At 40.2% G+C, this 27,980-nt stretch overlaps 2 protein-coding genes across 2 annotated transcripts; one reads left to right on the forward strand and one right to left on the reverse strand.

Annotated features, from left to right (window-relative positions):
• The first annotated feature begins 25 nt into the window (after nt 1–25).
• Nucleotides 26–26,865, forward strand: CFAP210 (cilia and flagella associated protein 210). Its single transcript, XM_079782588.1, is given in 10 exon segments — nt 26–139; nt 2,789–3,015; nt 4,414–4,587; nt 4,685–4,878; nt 13,325–13,424; nt 13,426–13,482; nt 15,632–15,771; nt 18,293–18,485; nt 19,410–19,574; nt 24,663–26,865. Coding segments are annotated over 10 exon segments (1,662 nt in total). The 5' UTR covers nt 26–72; the 3' UTR covers nt 25,008–26,865.
• LOC307106255 (cytochrome c oxidase subunit 7A2-like, mitochondrial) lies at nt 14,982–15,379 on the reverse strand. The gene has a single exon (XM_079782589.1). It carries the CDS (start codon nt 15,327–15,329, stop codon nt 14,985–14,987), a length of 345 nt encoding a protein of 114 aa, XP_079638715.1. The 5' UTR covers nt 15,330–15,379; the 3' UTR covers nt 14,982–14,984.
• Nucleotides 26,866–27,980: the final 1,115 nt, after the last annotated feature.

Raw genomic sequence — 27,980 nt, forward strand, 5'->3', positions numbered from 1 at the left:
TGCGCGGCATTTCCAAACACTAGAGACTGCAGCGCCCCGCCGCGCAGTCGCCTTTCCGAGTCTGAAAGCAACATGGGCACCTCGGCTGAGACGCTGGTGCGGTTCGGAAGGCGCTCTGGACAGGCGAAGGGATGCACGGGTGAGCTAAACTGGCCCGCGCTGGCCCGGGGATTGTTTCCGACCCCCCAGACACGGGGGGAGAGGCGAGGGTGACCGGTGAGGGGGCCTAGTCCAGGTGAAGTGGACTCCCAAGTCAAAAGCAGCGTGGGGTTCTATGTAAATTAGACAGTTTTGCCCTCAGATGAATTGGTAGGTGGGAAATTTTACATAAATAGCCCGACCGGTGTGGCTCAGTGGTTGAGCATGGACCCATGTACCAGGACGTCCAGGTCAGGGCACATGCCGGTTTCCGCCTGGATCCCCAGTAGGGGGCGTGCAGGAAGCAGCGGATCAACGATTCTCATCCTTGATGTTTCTATCCCTCTTCCTCTCCCTTCATCTCTCTGAAATCAATGAAAACATTTGAAAAGAAAAAGTTTACATAAATAGAGGTGGAGAAAAAAGAAGTAGGCTGACCCAATTGATCTGTGTGGTTGCAGTTCCAAGAGTCTGGAGTTTACCTTACTCAGAGCTCACCAGGTATGTTTGTTAAAGAAATCAGTGCCACCCTAGCCGGTTTGGCTCAATGGATAGAACATTGGCCTGCGGACTAAAGGACCCGGTTGATTCCAGTCATTGGCACATGCCCAGGTTGCAGGCTCAATCCCCATAAGGGGGCGTGCAGGAGGCAGCTGATCAATGATTCTCTCTCATCATTGATGTTTCTGTCTCTCCCTCTCCCTTCCTTTCTGAAATATATATATATATATATATATATATATATATATATATATATATATATATTTAAAATCAGTGCCATTTTTTAAACTTCACAGCTGGCTGAGATAGTGATGATAGTTGAGTACAAACAAGATGACCAAGAAACTTATGCTCTGGAATTAGTGGTGATGTTTGCACAGCTTTGTGAATAGACTAAAAATCACTGAATGTTACCCTTTACAATGGTGAGTTTTATGATATGTGAAATATATCTCAATTAAAAAAGGTTTTGTAAACCACGGAAAGTGTGTCAACGATGACAGGCTCATGGACTGATTTTAGATACCCGTAGGTCACTTGCCACTGCTTTTGTCCCCTCTCTACTCCATGAGTCTGTCTATTCATATTCTTCCTGTGTCCATCTCTTTTGTCTTGTTCCTTCTTTCAACTGTGGCCTGTTTAATTTCTGGAACAGCCACTACTAGCATTGTGTGAGAGCCACTGTGAGGAAGGAATCTTGGAAATAAGAGTGCCCTTAGAGGAGTGAACTGTACATCAATCCAGTGAATTAGAGCATGGATGTGTGAGATCATCTGTAGCTCTGCTATCAATCAGAGCTCCTTATCCTCAGAGAGATGGGGGAACTGTCCCAACCTCAGTGGCCTGAAAGTCAAAAAACGTTCCCAGATTTCCTGTGGGTTCTCTCATTTCTTTATGCTTGCCCATTTCTACTGCTTTTGTTCTCTTGGTTCTCTTCTTGAGTCAGAGTCCATGAAAAGATCTTGAATAAGCCCTAGCTGGTTGTTCAGTGGTTAGAGTGTTGGACCGCCGACTGAAGAAGGGTCGTGGGTTTGACATTCCGGTCAAGGGCACGTACCTTGGTTGTGGATTCAATCCCTGGCCACCAATTGGATGTGTCTCTTTCACTCGATGTTTCTCTCTCTGTGTCTCTCCCCCTCTCTTCTCTCTCTCTAAAATCAATGGGGAAAAATATCCTTGGGTGAGGATTAACAACAGCAACAACAAAAGATCTTGAATAAAACATCTCATGAGTGCAGTTACTCTACTGAAGATTTGGGATGTCACCGAGGAGGGATCACATTGTGCACCACACAGCTTCTGACAGGCAGCTCTCCTTCCACTGCTTCCAGGGCCTGGTCACCACTGCCTGCAGGAACTCCAGGCTTCAGGTCTGATTGAGCTGATTGATCTAGCGGTATAATGAGATCCTCATTGTCCCAGGTGCTTCCTTGGTTTCCACTTTGTGGTTCACAGTAACAGCTTCCTATAAGGCTGCTTCCTTGTGTGGTCCTAGGATGGGTGCCTATCTGGCCTTCATGCTTCCTCATTCATATCTAGCTTGAGAGTCACTCTCAGATGTCTTTACCAGAAGAACAAGAACGAAGTTTACTAAAAGTCTCAAATAAACCTCTTCTTCTATTTTTTTATTTATTATAGAAATAATTATTGGCAAGTGAGATGCAAGTATTCTTAAACTAATGAGGCCCATCCTGGGGACTGTAGCCAGTTCTCCAAATTACATTGCTGGTACTCAATTAGGAAGGGGTTGGATAGAGTCAATTATAATGTCTACAACTCCAATAGTGAACATTCCCAAAGTTATCCATTTATAAACTCCTACGTGGTTAAATTGAAAAATGCTTTTATAACAACCTGTTGGGTAGGTATTATTGATCTCAACTTTAAAGATGGTGATACCAAGACTCCAAGAAGTTAAATGACTTGCCCAGGTTTACACACCAAGGAAATGACTAAACAAGGACTCAAATCTGTGTCGTTTGATTTCAAGGTGTTGTATCTTTCCATTTAATCCCAGTTGCTCTTAAGATAACAAGAATACAATTATCATTTCAAACAATTTCTAGATATACCAATATAAAAATGTCTGAGAGAAAAATACCACACTCTTCTTGAAAGTTTTTAATATTCATTTTTAACACTTTACTAGAAATAAAGAACTCTAACGAAGATCAAGTTCTCTATCCGCCTCTTCTACCTAGCAAAGTAGATCTCCGGCAGGTCACCATAATTCCACACAATGATTGGGAAAGGATTCGAGATAGCATTGATGGTTTAACAAGAAAAGCAGCATGCATTCGAGCAGAAAGAAAGGCAAAGAAAGAAATGCATCTCCGATCCCAAGAAGTGGTAAAACATTGGGCTCGTACGTATGCAGTAAGTATTAACCACCCAGGGGTACACAAGCACTGAAGGCTTACATTTTTTCTTAGCATTCTTATAAATATTTTTACATATAGCCCTAGCCAGTTTTGCTCAGTGGATAGAGCGTTGGCCTGTGGACGGAAGGGTCCCGGGTTTGATTCTGGTCAAGGGTACATGCCCAGGGTTGTGGGCTCGATCCCCAGTAGGGGTTGTGCAGGAGGCAGCCAATCAATGATTCTCTGTCATCATTGATGATTCTATCTCTCTCTCCCTCTCCCTTCCTCTCTGAAATCAATAAACATATATTTAAAAAATATATATTTTTACCTATAAAATATAAAAATGCATTGAGACACATTTTCAACACCTTTATTTAGGTGTAAGTGACATACAATATATTGGACATATTTAAAATTTACAATTTGGTAAGTTTTGGCATATAGACCCCTGACACCATCATTATAATTAAGACAATGAACATATTCATCACCCCAGAAAAGTTTATTCATAGCCCATTTTACTCCCTCTCACTCTTTCCCCCCACTTTGTCTCCTGTCTCTAGGCAACTACTGACCTGCTTTCTATTATAAATTTCACTCAACATGAAATATTTTCATGTTGTTGTATCAATTATTCATTCACTGTTATTGCTAAGTGGTGTTCCCATGTGTGGATATATACCACAGTTTGTTTATCTGTTCAATTGTTGATATTTGAGTTGTTTCCAGGCTCCTATAAATAATGCTGCTGCCCTAGCTGGTTTGGCTCAGTGGGTAGAGCTTCGGCCTGCAGACTGAAGGGTCCCTGGTTCAATTCCAGTCAAGGGCACATGCCTGGGTTACGGGCTAGATCCCCAGTAGGGGGCGTGCAGCAGGCAGCCGATCAATGATTCTCTCTCATCATTGATGTTTCTCCTCTCCCTTCTTCTCTGAAATCAATAAAAATATATTTTAAAAAATAAAGCTGCTTATGAACATTCATGTGTAAGTGTATGGATATATGCTTTCATTTCTCTTGGGTAAATATCTTGGTGTAGAATAGCTGAATCATATGATAGATGTATGCTTATATATTATTATGTAAATATATGAAGGAACTTTGAAGTAAACACAAAATACTAATATTAGTGGTTGTCTTAGAGATTGCAGATGTAAATTAGGATTGGAGGGAGAGTTTCACTGTATACAATTATATTATTTTGGGGTTTTCAACCATATAACTGTGTTACCTACCTAAAAATTTCAATTAAAAATTAACTCATGAGTGTAACTTCATGTTTTATTTATTAATGATAAATGCAAATACAATAAAGACTAATAATGAAAGTTCAAATGATCACATTACAATGTTCAATTTTGTAAAATTTAATTGAAAAATGAAAACAGATGACTGCTTTGATCTTTTTTGAAGGGGATAAAAGAACAAAAACTTAAAGCCAAAAAGAAGCGTGATGAAGAACTAGAGGCAGAAAGACAAATTCTTGATTTGGAAGAAGCAATATACAAACAAGGAGAAAGAAAAAAAGCCATTGAACATGCAAAGCAATATCAATTTTACCAGACAGAAAGAGTGAAAAACTTTCATGTACTACTTGGATTTTCTTGTATTTTTGTAATACATACTTAACATATTTATACACATTAGACTTTATTTTCTTAAAATACTGTAATTTTTTTTGTAGTCAGGACTTCTTCTTAGTAGAGCGATGAAAGAACGTGATGCCCAGATTGAATCCCAAAAGAGTAGAATAAAATCTGATAAAAAATGGGAGGAACAACTGAAACTCAACATTGAAAAAGCTGTTAAGGAAGAACAAGAAAAAGCACAAAAACAACGCAGAGATAGAATAGCTCTTGCCAATGATCATTTAAAACAGTATGTATATATAAATTACCTTGTTTGTACCTTCCTCTTTTTCTCATGATGGATATAGCTTTTTTTCCTGATTATAAAAGTAATACATGCTAAAATACCTACTAGGTAGAAAAAAAATACAGGGAAAGAGGGTAAAAATCATTATTACTCCCTTACCCAGAGATAATATATCGTCACTATAATGCTGCAGAACAAACAACCACACCGTCTAGTAGCATTCACCAATAAACATTTATTTCTCATGTATCTGGGGGTTGGTTGGGCGTGGCTGGAAGCTTTTGTTCAAACTGTAGGACTGGCTGGGTTTGCTTGTTGTGGGCAAGGCTCTGATCTGCTCCATGTGTATTCATTCTGAAGTCCTCGATGAAGGGCCAGCAGTCACCTGTGGGAAGCTTTTCTTACCGCATTGACAGAGATGCAAAAGAATGAGCACAAGCTTGCCAGAACATGGCTAAACCCAAAGTCAAAGGTCAAGGAAACACATGGCCTACCATGAGTCTAAAGGAAGTCATATGGCTCGGCCTAACCACATTGGAACAGAGAAATAGACTCCATGGAAATGGGGAGTGAGAGAGAGAGCCTTTTTTAATAATCTAATCCACCACAATAAGCTGTTTTTGTTTGGGTATATAGCCATAGAGACCTTTTTTGATGGTGGTGGTGGAGGTGGGTGGATTCATTGAGGTGTAATTTACATTTAGTAATAATTGACTTTTTAAAAGCATACCAGAGCTGTATACCTCACCCAAATCTGGACACAGAATACTTCCATCTCCCCAAATGGGTTTCTTCATGCCCCTTTGCACTGAATTCTATCCCCCACCCTCCACCCCTGGAAGTCATTGATCTAGTGATGCAACCAATTTTTCTGATCATATATACCCACATTTTATAAAATAAAATTGGATCAACTACCATTTTATTTAATGTGTTTTTTTTTTCATTTACCAATATGTGATGAGCTCTTGCTATGTCAGTAAATTGAAATCAAACCTGATCTCTTTTTTGAAAGTATATATATGGGCAGGGGTGCAATTTGTATATAATTTTACTTACTTTTCTAAATAGCTGATACACGTAAATAGGAAAAGGCACAAAGGGGATTCAGAAAAAGTCTCTTCTGTGTCCACCAGCCACTTTGTTTCTCCAATGTGAGACTTACCAGTTTCTTTATACTGTAGTTTAAATGTGTATAAATTGTATAAATACATAAAAAACTTTAAACAATACTGTATTGGTAGACTTTATAGAATTATAAAATACAGTTAAACAAAATTAAAAATAAAAATCACTAGAAACTTGATGATCCAGAGTAGGCACTATTAACATTTGGGTATGTTTGTCTATTCTTAAAAATTATTTTTGCAAATAATAAATGCATATATGCTTATTTAAATACAAGCTATACAGCGAAATTTGGAGTAAAATTTGAAAGCTCATCTTCATATCCATCCTATTGAATGTCTGTCTCTTTAAGTCTCATTTTCCTCTTCCTAAATAGCCATTATAAAAAGTTTTATACCTATCCCTTCAGAATGTTTTATTGAAGTTACTAATACTTATTATATATAGCACATATTTAAGTGTGAATATATTTTTTAACTTGGATGTTATACAATATATTTTTCTGTGACTTCATTTTTTCACTCAACAATATACCTTGAATAGCTTTATGCAAGAATATATGGATCATCTTTTAAAATATTATATACTAAGCATGTACCATTATTTATCCTATATAATAAAAGCCCAGCAACCGAATGGCGAAACAACCAGACCAACCAATTGACCAGTCGCTATGACACACACTGACCACCAGGGGGCAGATGCTCAAACACAGAGGGCAGGTCCACAGCCGCTCAGCTGACTGAGATGAGCAGAGCTCCCACAGTGGGCCCATCCCCGCAGGCCACGCCCCCCACCAGTGCACGAATCCCGTGCACTGGGCCTCTAGTTTAACTATAATTATTATTGAGGGAAATGTGGGTGTCCCCTATTTCTAACAATGTTACAGATCATCCTTAGCATATATCTTTTATAACTTTTGTGCAAAGATGTATTTATGTAGGGTAGATTTCTTGAAATGGACTTGGATTTTACATCTGGAGAGTGACTGCCAAATTGCCCTTTGAGAGGCTTCAGTGCATTCATCAATGATGTCTGACACCCTTTATACTATAATCAATATGGGTACTGTTTTCGGCAAAAAGTTGTATCTTTTAATTTACATTTCTAGTAATTTTAGTGAGACAGAACATTTTTTCATGTGTAAATGTCCATTTGTTTGGGTTTTTATGATCATGAATTGGTTATCCCATTGTTCTCTTGTGTAGGTTGTTTCATATTGGTATGTATGTTTGTCATTGATTAAAAACTGATTAATAAGGAGTTTTATATATATTGATATTCTAATTTATTAGTCATTGCAGATTTTGTCATCTTTCTGAATGGTTTTTAGTAGTTAGATATTTATTTTTATGTGTTCAAATCTCTCTTTTTGTTATTATGATTTTATTTTTGTATATATATTTATTGCTCAGAATCACAAATGTCTAAGTGACATAGACATCAATTCTCAGGATGTATGTGTTGCCAGATTGTATTCTTCAGTTATTTTAACCCTTAGTAAAAAGAGAAGAGTAACTTTTGGATTTATTGTAATTTTTTTCCTTTGGCAATGTAGAGATCCAAGGGTTTGTGCAAGTTATGGACAAAGCCGTTGGCAAAGGGAGGCAAATATTTGGCCAGTGAATCACCTTTGAGACATTTCTCTTTTTATGTTGGCTGTTGCAGCTCAGAGATAATTATCAGTAGCAGATTAATCTCCAGCAAGCTACCTGGCAAGTGCTAACACCTTCACAGGCCATCTGCCCCGAGTAGCCTTTGCAGGTAGGCTGTGTTTGGGCCACAGGATCACCTTTCCAAGTGATCTTGGGCAACAGGTTAGAGGTTCAAGCAGGTTTAGGATTTGCTTTAGTTGTTTCTTTGGCTTATTTTCATGTAGTCTAGGTGTTTGTCAGGCTCCGAGATAAGCACAAATTCCTTCACAGTGGTGGACTCTGTCTTTGTGGATGGTGGCCAAGTATTACCTTCTTCACTTTACTCTTCACTGACATATTTTTTCCCCAGAAATCTCTTGAAAATTCAGGTATCTGAGTAAGACCTTGTTGTAGCTTCTAGTAGTGATGTAGAATTTCCTTCATTCCATTGCTTGCATTGAGGGGAATTAGGAGGAAAACGTTTTGTCTTTTTTAATTTAATAAATCTTTATTGTTCAGATTATTATAATTGTTCCTTTTTTTACCCCATAGTTCCCCTCCATCCAGTTCTCACCCCACCCTCTGCCCTTACCCCCCCTCCCCCACTGTCCTCATCCATAGTTGTACGATTTTTGTCCAGGTTCTTCCCTCACCCCCCCCCACCTCTTTTCCCCCGAGAATTGTCAGTCCACTCCCTTTCTATGCCCCTGATTCTATTATATTCACCAGTTTATTCTGTTCATCAGATTTTTTTATTCACTTGATTTTTAGATTCACTTGTTCATAGATATGCATTTGTTGTTCATAATTTTTATCTTTACTTTTTTCTTCTTCTTCCTCTTCTTAAAGAATACCTTTCAGCATTTCATATAATACTGGTTTGGTGGTGATGAACTCCTTTAGCTTTTTCTTATCTGTGAAGCTCTTTATCTGCCCTTCAATTCTGAATGATAGCTTTGCTAGGTAGAGTAATCTTTGTAGGTTCTTGTTATTCATCACTTTTAATATTTCTTGCCACTCCAATCTGGTCTGCATAGTTTCTGTTGAGAAATCAGCTGACAGTCGTATGGTGTTCCCTTGTAGGTAACTAACTGTTTTTCTCTTGCTGCTTTTAATATTCTCTCTTTGTCTTTTGCTCTTGTCATTTTAATTATGATGTGTCTTGGTGTGGTCCTCTTTGGATTCCTTTTGTTTGGGGTTCTCTGCACTTCCTGGACTTGTAAGTCTATTTCTTTCACCAGGTGGGGGAAGTTTTCTGTCATTATTTCTTCAAATAGGTTTTCAGTATCTTCCTCTCTCTCTTCTTCTGGCACCCCCATAATTCTGATGTTGGTACGCTTGAAGTTGTCCCAGAGGCTCCTTACACTATCTTCGTATTTTTGGATTCTTTTTTCTTTTTTCTTTTCCCGTTGAGTGTTTTTTGCTTCTTTGTATTTCAAATCTTTGACTTGATTCTTGTGATCCTCTAGTCTGCTGTTAGATCTCTGTATAATATTTTTTATTTCCGTCAGTGTATGCTTAATTTCTAGTTGGTCCTTTTTCATATCCTCGAGGGTCTCACTAAATTTATCAGCCTTTTCTAGAAAATTCTTATAACTGTGGGTTTGAACTCTATATCCAGTCATTTGCTTTCCTCCATTTCTTTCATTTGTAACCTGTTTCTTTGTCTCTGCATTTTGATTGCTTCCCTGAGTTGATAGAGTAGCTTTGTGTGCTAGGTGTCCTATAGGGCCCAGTGGCTCAGCCTCCCCAGTTACCTGAGGTGGACACTCTTGGTGCACCCATTTGTGGGCTGTGTGCACAGTCTTGTTGTAGTTAAAGCCTTGATTGTTGTTGGTATCACTGGGAGGAATTGACCTCCAGGCCAATTGGCTGTGAGGATCAGCTGTGTCTACGATGGGAGAACTTCTATGCTGGAGACACCCTTATGAGACAAGACCTGCAAAAGCCTATGTGCTCAGCTTGGATGGGGCGGAGTCTCAGGGTGGAGCAGACAGCATTGGTTTCCCATCAGCCCTGCCCTAAGAGGCCCCTGTGTCCCAGTGTTCTGTGGTAATCGCTGCAAGCACCTCTGAGAGAAAGCCGCCCTTGAGTTCTGCCTGCTTCCAGACAGTACATTTCTCCCCGAATGAGTCTGGGTCCCCAGAGTCTTGCCCAGAACTGGAGTTCAGTGCAGTCGGGAGCTTTTGTCTCCCTTCTGGTTGAGAAAGCCAGCCGCGTACTCAGTTGCCCACCCTCTCCGCATGCACACGCCTCGGTACCTCTGCCTTCTGCAGTTCCTCTGAGTCTCAGTGTGCTTTTCTCTTTCCTGACAGTCCAGTTTCACCCCGTATGAGTCTGGGTCCCCAGAGTCTCGCCCGAAACTGGAATTCAGCTCAGTCAGGAGCTTTTGTCTCCCTTCCAGTTGAGAGAGCCAGCTGTGCACTCAGTTGCCAGTCCTCTCCGTGCGCGTCTCAGTACCTCGTCCTCCTGCAGCTTCTCTGAGTCTCAGTGTGCTTTTCTCTTTCCTTCTAGTTGTAGAATTTCCACTCAGCCAGCCTTCCTGTGGTTCTGGATGATGTCCGTTTTGTCTTTTAGTTGTAGTTTTGAAATTGTTGTGCAAGGCAGCAGTTTAGGTGTTTACCTATGCCACCATCTTGGTTTCTCCACAGGAGGAAAACGTTTGACACATGAGTTTGGGTTGCCAATTTGGCTCCAGAGACTTACATCTTAAATTTATTAAGAAAATTCAATTCTGCCCTAACTCTTTTGGCTCAGTGGATAGAGCGTCGACCTGCGGACTGAAAGGTCCCAGATTTGATTCCGGTCAAAGGCATGTACCTTGGTTGTGGGCACATCCCCAGTAGGAGGTGTGTAGGAGGCAGCTGATCGATGTTTCTCTCTCATTGATGTTTCTAACTCTCTATCCCTCTCCCTTCCTCTCTGTAAAATATCAATAAAATATATTTAAAAAAAGGAAATTCAATTCTATAATTGAATACAACAGAGGAAAATGTAAATCTATTATTATAGATGTTTTTTAAATAAATGAATTTACCAATTACCACTAAGTTGTGATTATTATATCTCTAGCATAGGCAACTGAAAAGAAGGTGGTACTATTCACCAAGATAAGAACAAGAGACCAAAAGGATCAGTTTAGAAGAGGAGGAGGATGAATTTGTCTTAGACATAGTGAATGTATAGTCAGGTGGTGATGCCTAGGGGATTGTTTCTATAAAAATCACATGTGTGAATTGTATTAGAATCAGACCTCATATTTGATGTTTGACTGCTGATTTCTTTGTAGGCCTCACCCTCCCTTCCCCTGTGGCCCTACATTTGAAAAGGCTGATAAGAAGGCCCCTGGACTTCTCTTTCCTTTGGCACCAGCAGAGAATTTATATCTCCTGTGCATAGGAACTTTTCCCCAGTCCCACCCATTAGTCTGGGGGAAGGCCCAAATCTACTCCCTTTGCTATGCCCAAGTCATTCCAGGCCTACTTGTGCCTGGACAGCTCTCCCAATAGTTTCTTGTGTGAGTAATACCTTCTCTCAACTTCTCTTGATGCGTGGAATATCATCTGAACCGAATTTTGGGTAGGAGCCCCTAATGCTTTTATAGGAGGACAACACAACATCTATAGAAGCTCAAGTCAGATCTGGGCTAGACAAATAGATTTGGGGCCTTCAGGATGTGAATCAGAAATTTCATGACAAATTGTACTCTGATTATTAGGTAGAGGCTGCCCAGTGCATTGGGTTGGGAAGGTCCAAGACTCAGCAGTAAAGAGCTTTGCATTGCCGAAACCGGTTTGGCTCAGTGGATAGAGCGTCGGTCTGCGGACTCAAGGGTCCCAGGTTCGATTCCGGTCAAGGGCATGTACCTTGGTTGCGGGCACATCCCCAGTAGGGGGTGTGCAAGAGGCAGCTGATCGATGTTTCTGGCTCTCTATCCCTCTGTAAAAAATCAATAAAATGTATTAAAAAAAAAAGAGCTTTGCATTGATTATTGGTGTCTGCTGTGGACATGGGTGTTGGAAGTAAAGATCTGAATGTTATGTCTTTCTTCCCTGAACTAGAGGATCTCAGATTTCATTCAATACCTTTGCATTAAGTTAAATTAATGGCAGGTAGTTGAGTAGCCTACCCAAACTAAGATAAAAGTCTTTATTGACAGGTAATTCAATATTATTTAATAGTTACATATTATTTATATAATTCACTGACAATATTTACCTCTTCACTTACCCTAGATATATTTTTGTTCTTACTCAAATTTCTATGTGAAAACAATGCATTATTCAATACAAGCATAGGTATAATGTTGGTGATTCCCAGATTGGCTAATGAATGTTAAAATTGCAAAATTTTTTATATCATGTTGTTTTTCCTTAAAGTAGCAATTTTAAAACTTCATTTCTCAAAATTGGGTACATCTATTTTTATAATGTCCTTTAAATCTTTATTGTTAACTTGTGAGTTTGCTTCTAAGAGCCTGAGAAAATATTTAATAGTTCTAACAACCTAAACAAACAAGTGAATAAAAATTTGAAAACTTAGTTTTTTTTAGGGCAATCATAGACCTGGTTTAACTGTGGCCAGCAGGGACTTTTTTCTTAGCTCCTTCTAAAGAGGAGCTATGACTCCAAAGTATTTACTCTGTGCAGATGAATCAACTAGGCATCTCCTGTCCTAAATTGGCTTAATAATACCACAGGGAACTTATTGCTCTTTTAACTGCATAGTCCTCCATGGCACAGGGGAAGGGAACTTTCCCCTCCCGGGAGCTAAGGGAGGAGACTCCAAGAAAAAGAAAAGTTTTTGATTAGGCACATGTGACAGAAAGGTTTATTCCTCAGTCTTTTGGTCCACGTAAGTAGGTTGTGACTCTATCCTGTGCCTACCTGTTCAGGAATTAAAAAACAAAACTAGAGACAGCAGATAGTGGCCCTGGAGCAGCCTGCACATTGTTGATTGGCTGACAGGCAGACGTTTCGGGCCTCGGCTGTCTTGCAGGCGTGTGGAGGAATGATGACCAGAGGAGGGCACTCAGAGCCTGCGATAAACTGATGAGGGAATCTCCTGTAGTGACAGTGGTGGGTCTTGGGAGCCAATCGTCCTGACCCGGTCTCTGCAGTGAGGAGGCTCTTAGGGATCTCTGAAGAACTCAGACATTAAGCCCTTTGACCGAACCAGCATTTGGTAGCTTCCCACTCAGAAGGTAAGCTGGTCAATGCTGGCTACGGGAGGGATGACAACCACCGTGGCCAGATGGATGAGGAAACCTTCGTTTCTCTCCTCCCATCAAACCCCATCCCCTGGGTGGCTAGACCCGTACGTAGGTAGCATGTCTAGTGCTGAAACTGAGAAGCGCTAGGGATTAGCGATTTTTCTGAAAAATAATGTCACATTCCACCATACAGTCCTTCAGTGAACTGGTTCTTCCTAAAGGAAAGGCATATTTGAAATCCTAGTGTGGGAATTAATTTGGATGAAGAATGAAACAAATGTCAAAGGAAGGGAAATATTGGTAATTCTGAGCTAACCATTTTGGATTTGGTTTTAACTACCGCTCTTTATATATGTCTTGTCCCCCTCCTCCCTAAAAAATCCACAAGTTCTTTCTTACAGTCTCAAATCATCCCAGATTACAATATAATTAATTTATTTAAAATATAACATTTTTTTGTGTTTTTTTTTTTTAGAATAAAGGAACATGAAGAGGAAGAAGAAAGGAGGAGAAAATCTGAAGAAAATGACGCTGAGGAAATAAAGCGACAGAATATATTATATGAAATAGAAATGAAAAAAAAAACTAGAAAAGAAAAATAAAGAGATAAATGAAAGGAGGAAACTGTTTTTTGTAAGTTGAAAATACAGCATCTTTTCTAAATATGTACAAAGTCCAATGACTACATTTTAATATATTTTTTGTAAATAATAGTGGATTAAAAACAAGTTGCTATTAAATTGGGTTTCTAAGTGTATTGGGGAGAGCTATACTTGCTATGGTTTTTATGTGGATGTGCTCTCATGCAAGAACAAGAAATAAGAGAATGAAGATTTTTTTTCATAGGTAGGTATCTTTACATATATATATATACTATATATATACTGTATATACATAAATATATATATTAATTTCAGAGAGGAAGGGAAAGGGAGAGAGATAGAAACATCAATGATGCGAGAGAATCATTGATCGGCTGCCTCCTGCACACCCCTACTAGGGATCAAGCCCACAACCCGGGTATGTGCCTTTGACCAGAATTGAACCCGGAACCCTTCAATCTGCAGGCTGACACTCTATCCACTGAGCCAAACCGGCTAGGGTGGATGTGTGTTTTTTCTGACTATTGAATTATTTTAGTTACATATTTTTAAAGAAATGAACTACTTAAAATGAAATGCAGAACAGCATAAAGAAGATGTGAAAGTCACCTATAATCTCATAACCCAAAGATAACTAACATTTGATACATTTCTTTCAGTTATATATACATTATAAACTTTGTATTTATATATTTGCTAAATATGCTACTTAGTGTTTATATTCTGTTTTCCCCTTAGTCATCAATTGTATTATTTGTATTCTTCCTGTGTCACTGAAAGTATAATTTATTTAACCATTTTTCTTTCTTTTTTTCATTCATGTATTATTCCACAATCAAAATAAATCATAACTTAAAAATCATAACGTTTTTAAAAGGTAAAGGAGACTTTGTGTCACAGTTTCATTAATAAAACAGACAATGGTCTAAAATGCAACACTAAACAAGTGTTCTATTCCCATGGTGGAATAAATACATAATAATTACACATAAAATTTTACTAAAGATCTGGGATGAGGCAAATAACCCTTTGAAACAAACTGCCCCATGAATAGAGGCATGCTGCAAATAATTTCTATTAACATTTTACTGCAAGATGGAAATTCCCCAAGGTAACTACAGACACAATACTTCATTTCATGTACCTGGCCTTGGCTTTTGTCTTCCTTCCTCAGACATATCCAAATCCAGAAAGGTTTCTGCACCCCATGCTCAAAAAGGCTACCATGAGTCCCCAAGGACCTGAGCCCAGACCGCAGTTAATGAGTCTGTATGCAGCCTTCATCCAGAACCTCCAGGGAAATCCAGAGCCCAAACTCTTAGAGCAGCAGCATTTCTCTGAGCAATAGTTTTAACTGTCAAATGAGCTCTGACAGGCAATGTGCATTTCATAAACAAACCAAAATATTGTCTTATTCTCTTTTTTTCTTGCAAAATGTTTAGTAGACCATTCAAATAAAAAAAATTTTTTTTTACAGAAACAAAAATTCAAAGGGTTTATGCCGAAAAGCAAACCAGTCCTTTGCAGCCTAATTCATTCATGTCTGGGCTGTGAAGCCATGTAGAGGGCGATGAGGCAGTAGGTGGTCCCTCCCAACGTCAGTGCCATGGCGGTCCGGTAAAGCATTTGGTCAGACAGGCCTCGTTTCAGGTGGATGGGCACACCATCAGATTTCTGGAAAAACTTCTGTAGCTCTGGAACTTTGTTTTTCCCAGCATAATCATATGTAGGATAATCGGGAGTCAGTTTAGTTGGTGTGGCAAATATGATAGGCGGTGCTTCTGTGGAAACCACAGGCTTTAATCCCTGCGGGTTATAGGCATGGGAAGCCCATGCTCCCACCAAATTCTGCGTGAAACCCCTAAACTTGTAGGACATGACGCCCAGTGTCCCGCTACTCGCAGCCGCTGCCCGCGTGACCGCCACAAGGAAGGCCAACCATTTTTCCATTATTGAATAGTATTTGAGGTTGTTTCCAACTTGTCACCATTATAAATAACTTTGAGATAAAATGCATGGTACATAAAACTTAGTGCATATTTCTGATATTCTTTTGGGATAAATTTCCAAGAAAGAAATAACTGGATCAGAAGCTGTGACCATTTTATAGGTTCTCGTTAGATATTTATATGTTGAAAGATATTTTTCTTGATAGGCTAACACAGAACTTTTTCTCTAAGGAACATATGAATGATAAAAATATCATCAAAGCCGTAGAACAGCAGCAGCAAGAGGAAGAAGATGAAAAGATTAGAAAATTTATCAAAACAAAAAAGCGTCTTACACAAATGAGGAAAGAAAAAGAAGCTGAAACACACAGGTAAGCTTTTAAAATAACTCACATAATTAATAAAGTACTACCTGAAATTATTTTGTTATAAATGAGAAGTTGTGATATGAGAGTAGCCTTTAGGAATAAAGGCCTCATTATTTTATGGATGACTCGAGCATTTGTGTCACAATGACTTCAGTTTGGGGCATGTGAGTTGGGGTTTCTCTGGAATATTAAGGAGGCTGGGAATACTGGAAATCTCTGCTCTGGAGGGGTATGAGCTGGAGATGGCTGTGTGAGGCATTGCTGTATATGCGGTTGTTAGAACTGTAGACACAGGTGGCCTCACCTAAGGTGAATAGGTAAGAAATGAAGGTGGCATAGTCCTTAGGACAAATGCAGAAAGAAGGTAAGGTGAAGACCACAGAATAGTTTCTAGAGATTGGAGGAAAACCAGAGAAACAGCAAAGGAGGAGAGTTTCAGTTAAAAAAAAAAAAAGGCAATCTTTAGTGTTAGATCAATAAAGGTATTAAATGAGATTTTTAAAATTGTCTCTTAGATTTAGAGGTCAGTTTAGTGAGGAGTTTGGGATGAGGCGAGAGGAGAGTGGGTAGCCAGCTACAGTACATCGTGTTTCTGTCTAGATCGTGCTTTTCTCTGATGGCTTTACATCACACTTAGAGTCTTTACTATGGCCGCTAGGGCTCCACACCTGTCCTAATTCCCAACTGCCTCCAGCCTCACCTCAGACCTGGTCTCTCACAGTTCTCTCCTTCCTTTCCTCTTCCTCGCTCACAGGGGACCTCTCCTGTACCCTCTCTGGGGAATGCTCACCTCTCTTACCTCTTCAGATCATTACTCAAATATTGCCTTCTCATTGAGGCTTTCTCTGTCCACCTTAAAATTACAACCCCCGCCCCCCCCCCCCCCATTGCTATCCCTTTAATTGCTCTTGTTTTCCTGGTTGCATGATCTAGCACTATTTTAATTATTTATTGTTTGCTGTCCCTCTACCCCAGCTATAGCAAAAGCTCCATGAGGGCAGAGACTTTTAATGTTTTTGTTTATTGTTAGTCTCCAGCACTTGGAATAGTGCCTGGCATATAGTAGGCAATCAATAAAAGTGTTTAAAATATTGTTTTGAGCCTAGATGAAATGTCACCTTTTCCATGAAGCCTTTATTTTTTCTCTTATTTTCGTTTTCATTTGCTCATATCATTTTCTAGCTTTCTCATGGCATTTGTATAGTCGCCCTTTGTATAGTTACTCATGCAAATGTCTTTTCTCCACTTTAAATTGTAACTACCTTGGGATAGGCACTGTGTTCTTTCTCATAATTTCTCCCACATTGCTTTGCAAATTCACTTACTAATTTAGTGAATTTGTCATATCTAAATTTAAAAGTATTTTTGGCCCAATATCCTAAATAAAAATGCCCCAATCCTTTATTTTTTATATATTTAAAATATATATATATATATATATATATATATATATATATATATATATATATATATATATATATATATATATTTCAGAGGGAATAGGAGAGGGAGAGAGAGAGATAGAAACATCAGTGATGAAAGAGAGTCATTGACCGGCTGTCTCCTGCATGACCCACACTGGGGATCGAGCCTGCAACCCAGGCACATGCCCTGATCAGGAATCGAACCGTGATCTTCTGGTTCATAGGTTGACGCTCAACCACTGCACCACACTGGCTGGGCCCCAATCCTTTATTTTCTTCCTTTCTTCCTTTCTTTCTTTCTTTCTTTCTTTCTTTCTTTCTTTCTTTCGGGGGGGTGTTGTATTTTGGGGGGGGACCCAAATCCTTTAAAAAATAAGGCATAGTTTTGCAGATAATAAGAGGAAGAATTTATTCAGAATTTGATAACTTTTACTAGATATTTTTGGTATTTTATTTGAAGAAAGGCCTTTGATTTATTTTATAACCTAAGCCTCCAATGTTAGAGTAAACAGAGTAATATAGTATTTAAAAATATTTTTCATTCTGGAGAATTTTAACACTTTGTTTCCTATAAATACGTACACATATACAAGATCGTATTATATGCATTACTCCCTTTGGATTTTTAGAATACAACAGTATTCTAATATAATAGTATTTGATCTGGTAACTGAGATAAGCCTCTAAGCGACTAACAGAAGGTAGTGTATACAGCGTGGGTATGCTGGACAAAGGGATGGTTCATGTCCCAGGTGAGATGGCGTGAGATTTCATCACACTACTCAGAATGGTGTGAAATTTAAAACATAAAAATTGTTTATTTCTGGAATTGTTCATTGAATATTTTTGGACTGAGGTTGACCACAGGAAACTGAAACCACAGAAAGCAGAACCACAGATAAGGGGGGACTACTGCATACTTGATTCTAAAAATGAAGTCTTAAAATAATTTCCATTTAAAACAATCAATATATATGCAAGGGGTAAAGGGGCTCCTTTTTGCCTTATAAAAGACTATAAAATATATGACTCTCCAAATTATACTGACTCCATAGCAGATCTGTTCATGAAGATTTGACATGATGGTTGCTTTGTTATAGGCTAATGGAGGAACGTAGAAAAAGAATAAATAACTTCCTGAGTGAAATAATAAAACAGAAACTTGACAATGAAGATATGATTCTTGCTAGAAATAGTGAAGAAGTTGAGGCTGAATGGGAAAAAAGAGAAAGAGAGAAAATTGAAAAAAATAAAGCAGAATTAAAAGCGATTGAAGAATATAGAGTCTTTGCGGTAAGCAATTCAATTTTGACAAATAAAAATTACACCAAAAAAAAAAGTAAGCCCTTCCCACTGTCCTGTCTACTCCCTCCGTATCACAGAAAAAAAAAAAAATATCAGAAATTTGAAAAATAATGTATGAATTATCTTCCTGTATTCCTGAAATCAGACCATGTTTACTTTCTAACAGAAGATAACATGACAATTACAAATATATATTTATAGATGCAGAGTAATAATCTCTTCTATCCGAGTTTGGTGAAATATGCCATTCGCATTTTAATAGGAATTGCACTGGGTAGTATGGACATTTTAATTACGTTAATTTTTCTAGTCCATGAACACGGTATATGCTTCCTCTGTGTCTTTCTTCAGTGTCCTATATTTTTCTCAGAACAGGTCTTTTATCTCCTTGGTTAAGTTTATTCCTAGGTACCTTATTTTTTGTTGTTGTTGCATTAGTATGAAATACAAAACATTTTATTCATTTGTATACTTTGAATTTGAATGTTTTCAAGACAAATCAAGTAAAAATTACCCTGTTGCATTTCTGTATTCCTTAATTCTTCAGAATTTATTTCCTATATGACTGTCATAATATTTAAATTGGATAATTTATAAACATTGTAGCAACTAATTTTTTTACCTACAAAGATTTTCCTACCTTGAGAAGATCTAGCTTTTTTTCTATTCCTATATTTTTTTAAACAAATATCATTCTATTTAAGTTTTCATTGTGTGTCCTGATATTTGTGAGATAAAATAAAACCAAAGTAAAATGTCCACATGGGAATGAGCCCAGGTGCATACAATTTTCTGCCCTTGCATTGCTCTGGGCTGACTTTCTGCTTGGAGCTTTCTGAATCCATGCCTTCTTTAGAGAGCAACGGTTGCTGAACATGGTTTCAGGGTTTTCCTTTACCTTTTAACATCTAGATGAAAAACAAAGAGGAAGAAGAAAGACAAAGAAAAATCGAGGATAAAGAACATTTGCTGGCTGTCATGAAAGCAGACCAGATTTTCTGGGAGCATGAAAAGGAGAAAAAACGCAAAAGTGATAAAGAACGTCTTGAAGTTCAAGATGCCCATATTCAGCAAATGGTAATTATTCCTAACTGTTTATACTTATTTAGTAATAACTATGTAATATAGAGTTCATGCAAGTTTTCTTTCCCAAGCAGATTTCTTTGACAAGAGAGATCAGCTGGTCATTATGACACAATAAAATATATAAGAAATGTGAAGAGTTAGGTTCTGTTTTTATCTGTATTGAAGTTCCCAAACTAGATTTATGTGTTTTGCACAAATATTTACCCTTCTTTAGTGTCCATAGGGCTTTAGTAATATTAAAGAAAACGTAGCTTATCAACTTTATTTTACTTTCCCCTCTTTATAACTCTCTATATATCCTCCTATATAATAAGAGGGTAATATGCAAATTGACCCTAATGGTGGAACAACCGGGAACAACTGGTCGCTATGACGCACACTAACCACCAGAGGGCAGACGCTCAATGCAGGAGCTGCCCCCTGGAGGTCAGTGCCGTTCAGCCAGAAGCCAGCTCATGGCTGGCCAGCGCAGCGGCAGTGTGGGAGTCTCTCCCGCCTCCGCAGTAGCTCTAAGAATGTCAACTGACAGCTTAGGCCCACTCCTCGCAGGGAGCAGGCCCTAGCCATTAGTCAGACATCCCCCGAGGGCTCCCGGGATGCCAGAGGGATGTCTGACTGCCAGCTTGGACATGATCCCCTGGGGAGTGGGCCTAAGCTGACAGGTGGACATCCCCCAAGGGGTTCTGGACTGCGAGAGGATGCAGGCCAGGCTGAGGGACACCCCCGAGTGCACGAATTTTCATGCACTGGGCCTCTAGTCTATACTAATAATAGAGGAATATGCAAATTGTCCAGGACGTTGTCACAGTAATGACTAAACAGCAGGCTGCGTGGGGCAACCAGGCCGGCATGGGGGTTAGTGAGGGACGACCAAATGACTGAACAGCAGGCTGTGTGGGGCAACCAGGCTGGCAGAGGGGTTAATGAGGGACGACCAAACGACTGAACAGCAGGCTGCATGGGGTGACCAGGCCGGCAGGGGAGTTAGTGAGAGATGACCAAATGACTGAACAGCAGGCTGCGTGGGGTGACCAGGCCAGCAGGGAGGGCAGTAGGGAGCAACCAGGCTGGTGGGAGGGGGGGGGACAGTTGGGAGCGACCAGGCCGGCAGGGGGGAAGTTGGGGGCAACCGGGCTGGCAGGAGGGGGGTAGTTGGGGGCGACCAGGCTGGCGGGGAGGCAGTTAGCCAGAGGGGTTAGGGGCAATCAGGCAGGCAGGCAGAGGCAGTTAGAGGCGATCAGGCAGGCAGGCAGGTGAGCAGTTAGGAGCCAGCAGTCCCAGATTGCGAGATGGATATCTGACTGCCGGTTTAGGCCAGATCCCGCTGCGGTATCGGGCCTAAACCGGTGGTCAGACATCCCCCAAGGGGTCCTGGATTGTGAGAGGGCGCAGGCCAGTCTGAGGGATCCCCACCCAGTGCACGAATTTCATGCACCGGGCCACTAGTATATATATAAAAGACTAAGCAACCGGCCAACCGGCCGACAGCTGGTAGGTATTATGCACACTAACCACCAGGGGGCATATGCTCAACACAGGAGCTGCTGAGTGACAGCAACTTTACAGAGTGCCCTCTTGCACTCTGGGACTCCTTGGGGGATGTCGGACTGCCGGTTTCGGCCCAATCCCCACAGGCCAGCCCGAGGAACCCCACCGCCAAAGGGACCTGGCTTACTCTGTAGACACTCTTTGAGCCCTGGCACCATCCCAGGTGCAGTTGGCCAGGGAGGGATGGTGGGAAGGTGGCTCCAGGGCGTGTTTGGCCCGTCTAGCCCAGTCCCGCCCCACTGGCCACCTTCTAATTAATTTCCTTTCAATGTGCACAAATTCGTGCACTGGGCCTCTAGTTACCCAGAAACTATATTGATTGGGATCTTACAGGTTTCACATGTGAAGTGAGTACCAGAAATTTTAGAACATGTATGAAGGAATCTAATTGTTAAATAAATAACAAAACTGTCCTTCAATCATTTGTAACTAAAAACTGTCTTACAAAATGGCTATATCAGTGGTCGGCAAACTCATTAGTCAACAGAGCCAAATATCAACAGTACAACGATTGAAATTTCTTTTGAGAGCTGAAAACTGACTTCTCTGCATGGGCCATGAAGTTTCAATCACACTGTACATGTGCACCCGCACGTGGTATTTTGTGGAGAGCCACACTCAAGGGGCCAAAGAGCCACATGTGGCTCGCAAGCCGCGGTTTGCCGATCACTGGGCTATACTATTTTCCATTTCTACCAGCAACATATATGAAGACAAGTTGCTCCATATCCTCACTAACACTTAGTACTATTCTTTGATTTTGACTATTATAGTGTAGTGATGTTTCATGGTGTTATTATGCATTTCCTTAATACTAAAAATATTGAACATTTTTTTATATTCTTAATTATATGAAGTGTCTATCTTTTGTTAATTATTTGATTGAATTGTTTGATTTCTTATTGAGTTTTAACTTGTTTTTTAATGTGGTAAAATATCCTATCTAATAAAAGAGTAATATGCAAATTGACCATCACTCCAACTCACAAGATGGCCACCACAAGATGGCCTGCAAGGGAGGGCAGTTGTGGGTGATCAGGCTGGCAGGGGAGGACAGTTGGGAGGGACCAGGCCTGCAAGGGAGGGCAGTTGGGGGCGATTAGGCCTGCAGGGGAGGGCAGTTAGGGGTGACCGGGACGGCAGAGGAGGGCAGTTGGGGGGGACCAGGCCTGCAGGGAGGGCAGTTAGGGGTGTCCAGGCCAGCAGGGGAGGGCAATTTGGAGGGACCAGGCCTGCAGGGGAGGGCAGTAGGGGGCAACCAGGCCTGCAGGGGAGGGTAGTTGGGGGGGACCAGGCCAGCAGGGGAGGGCAGTTGGGGGGAACCAGGCCGGAAGGGGAGGGCAGTTAGGGGTTACCAGGTCAGCAGGGGAGGGCAGTTGGGGGCGACCAGGCCTGAAGAGGAGGACAGTTAGGGGCAATTGGGCCAGCAGGGGAGCAGTTAGGTGTCGATCAGAAGGTGATTAGGTTGGCAGGCAGAAGCAATTAGGGGAAATCAGGCAGGCAGGCAGGCAGGCAGGCGTGCAGTTGGGAGCCAGCCGTCCTGGATTGTGAGAGGGATGTCCCAGATTGGAGAGGGTGCAGGCTGGGCTGAGGAACACATCCCCCGCCCCATGCATGAATTTCGTGCACCGGGCCTCTAGTATATAATATAAAATTTACCATTTTATCCATTAAACAGAACTCTCTATTCTCCCTTCCTCCCAGCCTCTGGTAACCACTGTTCTATTTTCTGTTTCTATGAATATGATTATTCCAGGTACCTTATATTAGTGCAATCATACAATATTTGTCCTTTTGGTATCTTATCTCACTTAGCATAATATCTTTAAGGTTCATCCATGTTGCCACGTGTCAGTTTCATTCTTTTGTTTTGTTTTGTTTTGGTTAATCCTCACCAGAGGATATTTTTCCATTGATTTTTTAGGGAAAGTGGAAGAGGGAGGGAAAGACAGAGAGAAACATCGATGTGAGAGAAACACATCGATTGGTTGCCTCCTAGGCATGGGTCAGGGTGGACCCTGCAACCAAGACATGTGCCCTTGATCGGAATCAAACCCAGGACCTTTTGGTCCATAGGCCAATGCTCTATCCACTGAGCTAAACCGGCTAGGGCTCAGTTTCATTCTTATTAATGCTGAATAACATTCCATTGTACATGTATTTTTGTTAAAAAATTGTACATGTATTTTTGTTAAACATTGTACATTTTGTTATCCATACATCCATCAATAGATTTGGGTTGTTTCCATCTTTTGGCTATTGCAAAGAATGCTTTTGTGCACATTGGTATACAAATATCTGTTTGAGTTTCTCCTTTCAGTTCTTTTGTTTATATACCCAGAAGTGGAATTGCTGGGTTACATGGTAATTCTATATTTAGTTATTTATTTAACAATTAGATTTCAAAGCAGCTATTATAAACATATCAAAAGAATTAAAGCAAATATAGGGAATCTAAATAGAAAAAGAGAAACTATTAAAAAGAACCAAATAAAAAGTATAGAGTTGGAAGTTCAATAATTGAAATAAAAATTTCATTAGATGAGTTCAATATCAGAATCAGTGAAGTTGAAGGTAGACCAATAGAAATTGTCCCATCTGAAGAACAGAAAGAAAAAGATAGATGAAAAATGAACAGAACATCAGAGATCTCTGGTATAATATCAAATGTCTCTTTATATGTGCAAATTGGACCCCTGAGGGGAAAAGGATAAAGAGAGAGATAGAAAAAATATTCGAAGAAATAATGGCCAAAAACTTCCCACATTTGGTAATATAACAGGTGGGGTCCCTTGGCCTGGCCTGCACCCTCTCGCAATCCGGGACCCCTCAGGGGATACTCAAGAGCCAGTTTGGGCCTGATTCTCGAAGGCTGGAATGTTGGTAAATTGGCTTATAAAATTATGAAATGTTGGTAAATTGGCTTTTGGTAGATAGCTTAGCATACTTATTCCACATAGCACCTGATCAACCTACATTGATAAATGTCACTTGTTCCAACTTCAAATTATTGGGAAACAAAGCATGTAGTTGGTTTAACTTAGCTCAGATATTCACTGCCAATTTCACCTTACATGAGTTCCTGTGGCACATGGTATATTGGGATGACTTAAGAGAGTGGGTTTGAGTGAGTTCCTTCAAAATAGTGGATGGGTAGGGACAGTGATTGGTATGCCTTCTACACCTACCTGCCAGAGTACACATTATTAAATGGTAGAAACCGGATTCTAAACTTGGTTATTAGATTTTATCTAAATTTCATGCCTTTAACTATTTTGCTGTATTGTTTGAAGATGTATCATCACATATGGCTATTAAGGTAAGTTTCATTGAGTCACGACTTCTGAGCATGATGATATTGTGAGATACATGGGAAAGTTTCTGAAATAAATTATAGTATATAGTTGTTAAGTCAGAACTTGTCAAATATCAATGAGTTTATAAAAGTATATCTACAACTTCTAATGCTATGTATATTTAGAAAATTGGTCTCATTTACCAATATGGAATTGTACTTTCTTTCCTTAATAGGCCAAAAATAAGTTTAATGCAAAACAAGCAAAAGAAGACCATCTAGAGTATTGCAGACTTACTGAAGAACTTATGGCTGGAAAGGAGAAACAATTTCAGGATTATGCCAGAGAAGTAATTAAATTTGAGTCTGAATCAACAAATAAACATATTTATCCTCTTGTAAAATCTGTACAGAGAGGACCTGGAGGTGGCCATGGACCAGTTCTTACGGACAGAGGTGGATTAAGACCTAGCTATCAGACAAATGATTTCACTGGAGTCCAGCTCCCTTCTTATAATTCGCAGGGATCAAAATATAATAATTTTCAAAAGTCTAAGAAAAGGCTAGGTTTTACATGGTAGGAAAAAGTTTAAGATTGAGAGACTAAATTGTAGCCAATACTATAAGCTCCAAATGTAAGTGAATTACTTGCTTATAATTTAATAAAGCTGCTCTTCATCTAAGTACAATTATGTTGGATCTTCACCATTGAAGGTTAATTCATTTTTGATAAAAATATATACACAAAATAAAATGTATAATTTTAGTCACTTAAAAATGTGTTCAGTGGCACTTATATTCATAATATTGTATAACCATTACAATTATCGAGTTCCAGACCTTTTCATTGCTCAAATGGAAACCCTGTACCTACTAAGCAGTCACTCCCCATCCCCTTCTCCATAGTCCCTGGCAAACACTAATCTGCTTTGTCTCTGAGGTTTTGCCTATTTGGTTATTTTATATAAATGGACTTATACTGTGGCCTTGTCTCAGACTTATTTAGCGTATTTCCAAGGTCTGTCTAATGTCCTACCTTCATCAGCACTTCATTCCTTCTTATAGCTGCATGGAAGTACTACTTTTCTCTTCAGAAAATTGTGTACCATTCAGTACTTAAATTTTAGTTTCAAATAACACTAATAATATGATTACCGAATGCAATTTATGGCTTCTTTGTGGTTTATTTTATAGTGTATCTCACTAGACGTGCAAATTGCCATGTTTTAAGGTCAGTTGAAATAATTCTTCTACATGTAGTTAGGCAGCCAACTTGATACAAGTTCAGTGTCTTTTTATGAATTGCATTCCCCTGCTCCTTTAGTTTTCTGACTGTGGTATAAGATGCACAATACAAATTTTACCATCTTAAACATTTTTAAGAGTACAGTTCAGTAGTATACTAGTATATTCACATTGTTGTGTAACCAATCTCCGGATCTTATCATCTTGCAAAACTGAAACTATATACCCATTAAACAACTCTCCATTTCCCCTCCCCTCAGCTCCTAGGACCTACCATTCATGTTTCTATGAATTTGACCACTTTAGATACCTCATTAAGTAGAATTTATTTCCATTAGCATAATGTTCTCAAGGTCATCTAATGTTGAAGCATGTGCCATAATTCCTTTCTTAAAACAATTATGAAATTAAATATATACACTAGAGGCCCAGTGCACGAATTTGTGCATGGGTGGGGGCTGATAGGGCTGGGTTGGCTGGGGACATTGGACATGGGAGGTTGGCTGGCTGACCCTGCCCCTGATTGGGGTGGGGGTCCTATCAGGGGTGGGGCTGGCCAGGGGGAGGGGCCACAGGCAGTTAGCAGGCTGGCCCTACCCCCAATCAGGGTGGGAGTGGGCTGTTTGGGGGTGGGGCCAGCTGGGGGGAGGGGCTGCAAGTAGTTGGCTCTGGTTGAACTCCAGGTCGAGGGAACAATCTGCACATTAGCCTTTTATTATATAGGATATCCTAAACTTACTTTATCTATTCCTTCATTAATGGACACTTTGGTTATTTTCATCTCTTGGCTGTGGTGAATAATGCGGTTATAAACACTGGTGTGCAAATCTCTGAGATAATCTTTAAATTCTTTTGGATATATGCTCAAAAATTGAATTGCTTTATGACAATTGTTTAAATTTTTCTGAAGAACCATCATACTGTTTGGACCATAAGCTTCACTTTACATTCCCACAACATTGCACCAGGGTGCACATCTTCACTAACATCCTACATAATAAAAGGGTAATATGTAAATTACCATCACTCCGCTACACCCACGATTGGGCCAGTGGGAGGCGCAGGGGGCGGGACTCAGGGTGGCCGATTGGGCCGGCGGGACGCTGAGCTCGCGTCGCCATGGCTGTGCTGCGGCACAGAAGGGGCCTCTGGGGCAGCGAGTCCACATCCTGCTGCGGACCATCAAAAGCGGGGGAGCTGGCTGGCTGTCTGCTCTGGCACCAGGCCTTTCGAAAGCCTCAGCCGCGCCGGAGGCTTTCGAAAGGCCTGGTGCACCAGCGGACAGCCAGCCAGCTCCCCCGCGATCGAAAGCGGGGAGCTGTGTGTCCACTCCAGCACCAGCGGACCCCCTGCCATCAAAAGTGGGGAGCAGGCTGCTAGCAGTGTCCGCGGAGCGTGCTAGGCTTTGCGGGGCAGTGGATATGGCCTGGATGGCAGGTTAGGCCTAGGGGACCCTACACATGCATGATTTAATCATGCACTGGGCCTCTAGTATTTTGATAATAGCCATCCTAACGGACATGAGGTGCTGTATCATTGTGGTTTTGATTTACAGTTCCAGTTTATCAGTTGTGAATTTACCAACATTGGAGAAATGTTATTTGAGTCCTTTTGAGTTTGTTCATCCATAGCTTTTTTGGTGGAGTTGTAGTTCTTTACATACTGTGGATAATATTAACCCCTTATCAGGTATGATTTGAAAAATTTTCTCCTCCATTTCCCAGACAAGTAGGTTACCTTTTCACTGTTGTCCTTTGCTTACTGTTTTTTAAAATAAGCAAATATGCGTATTTTCATTTAACTCTTGCATAAAACAATTTTTCTTTTTTCATTTATTATATCCTAGAGATCACAGTCCAGTATATAAAGACCCTCATTTCCCCCCACATGGCACAGTATTCTGTTGCATGTTTGTACCAGTTTACTCAACCAATGGCATACCAATAGATATGTATGATCTCGTCTTTGCTACTATAAATTCCTACAAATAACAGCTTTGTTTCATATTTTCATCAGTGTACTTTTGAAATAGATTTCTACAAACGGAAATGCTGAGTATAGGTGTAACTTACACAGATCATCATTCTCTCAGGGACCAAGTCTTATAGCAAAAATATTTGATGTCATGATCCTCTGGGAATCTGATGAAACTTATAGCTCCTTGAGCAGTAAGGTGTACTATTCCCCCCACCCCACCCCACACATTATGCACATAATTTCAGGACTTCCACACCATCCTCATAGGCTACACAGGGCAGTGACTCTTGCCCATACCCCAGATTGTGATTAAGCATATCTTGGACAAGGAT

This window comes from Cnephaeus nilssonii, assembly GCF_951640355.1.
Source record: "Cnephaeus nilssonii genome assembly, chromosome: 10".
NCBI classification, from domain to species: Eukaryota; Metazoa; Chordata; class Mammalia; order Chiroptera; family Vespertilionidae; genus Cnephaeus; species Cnephaeus nilssonii.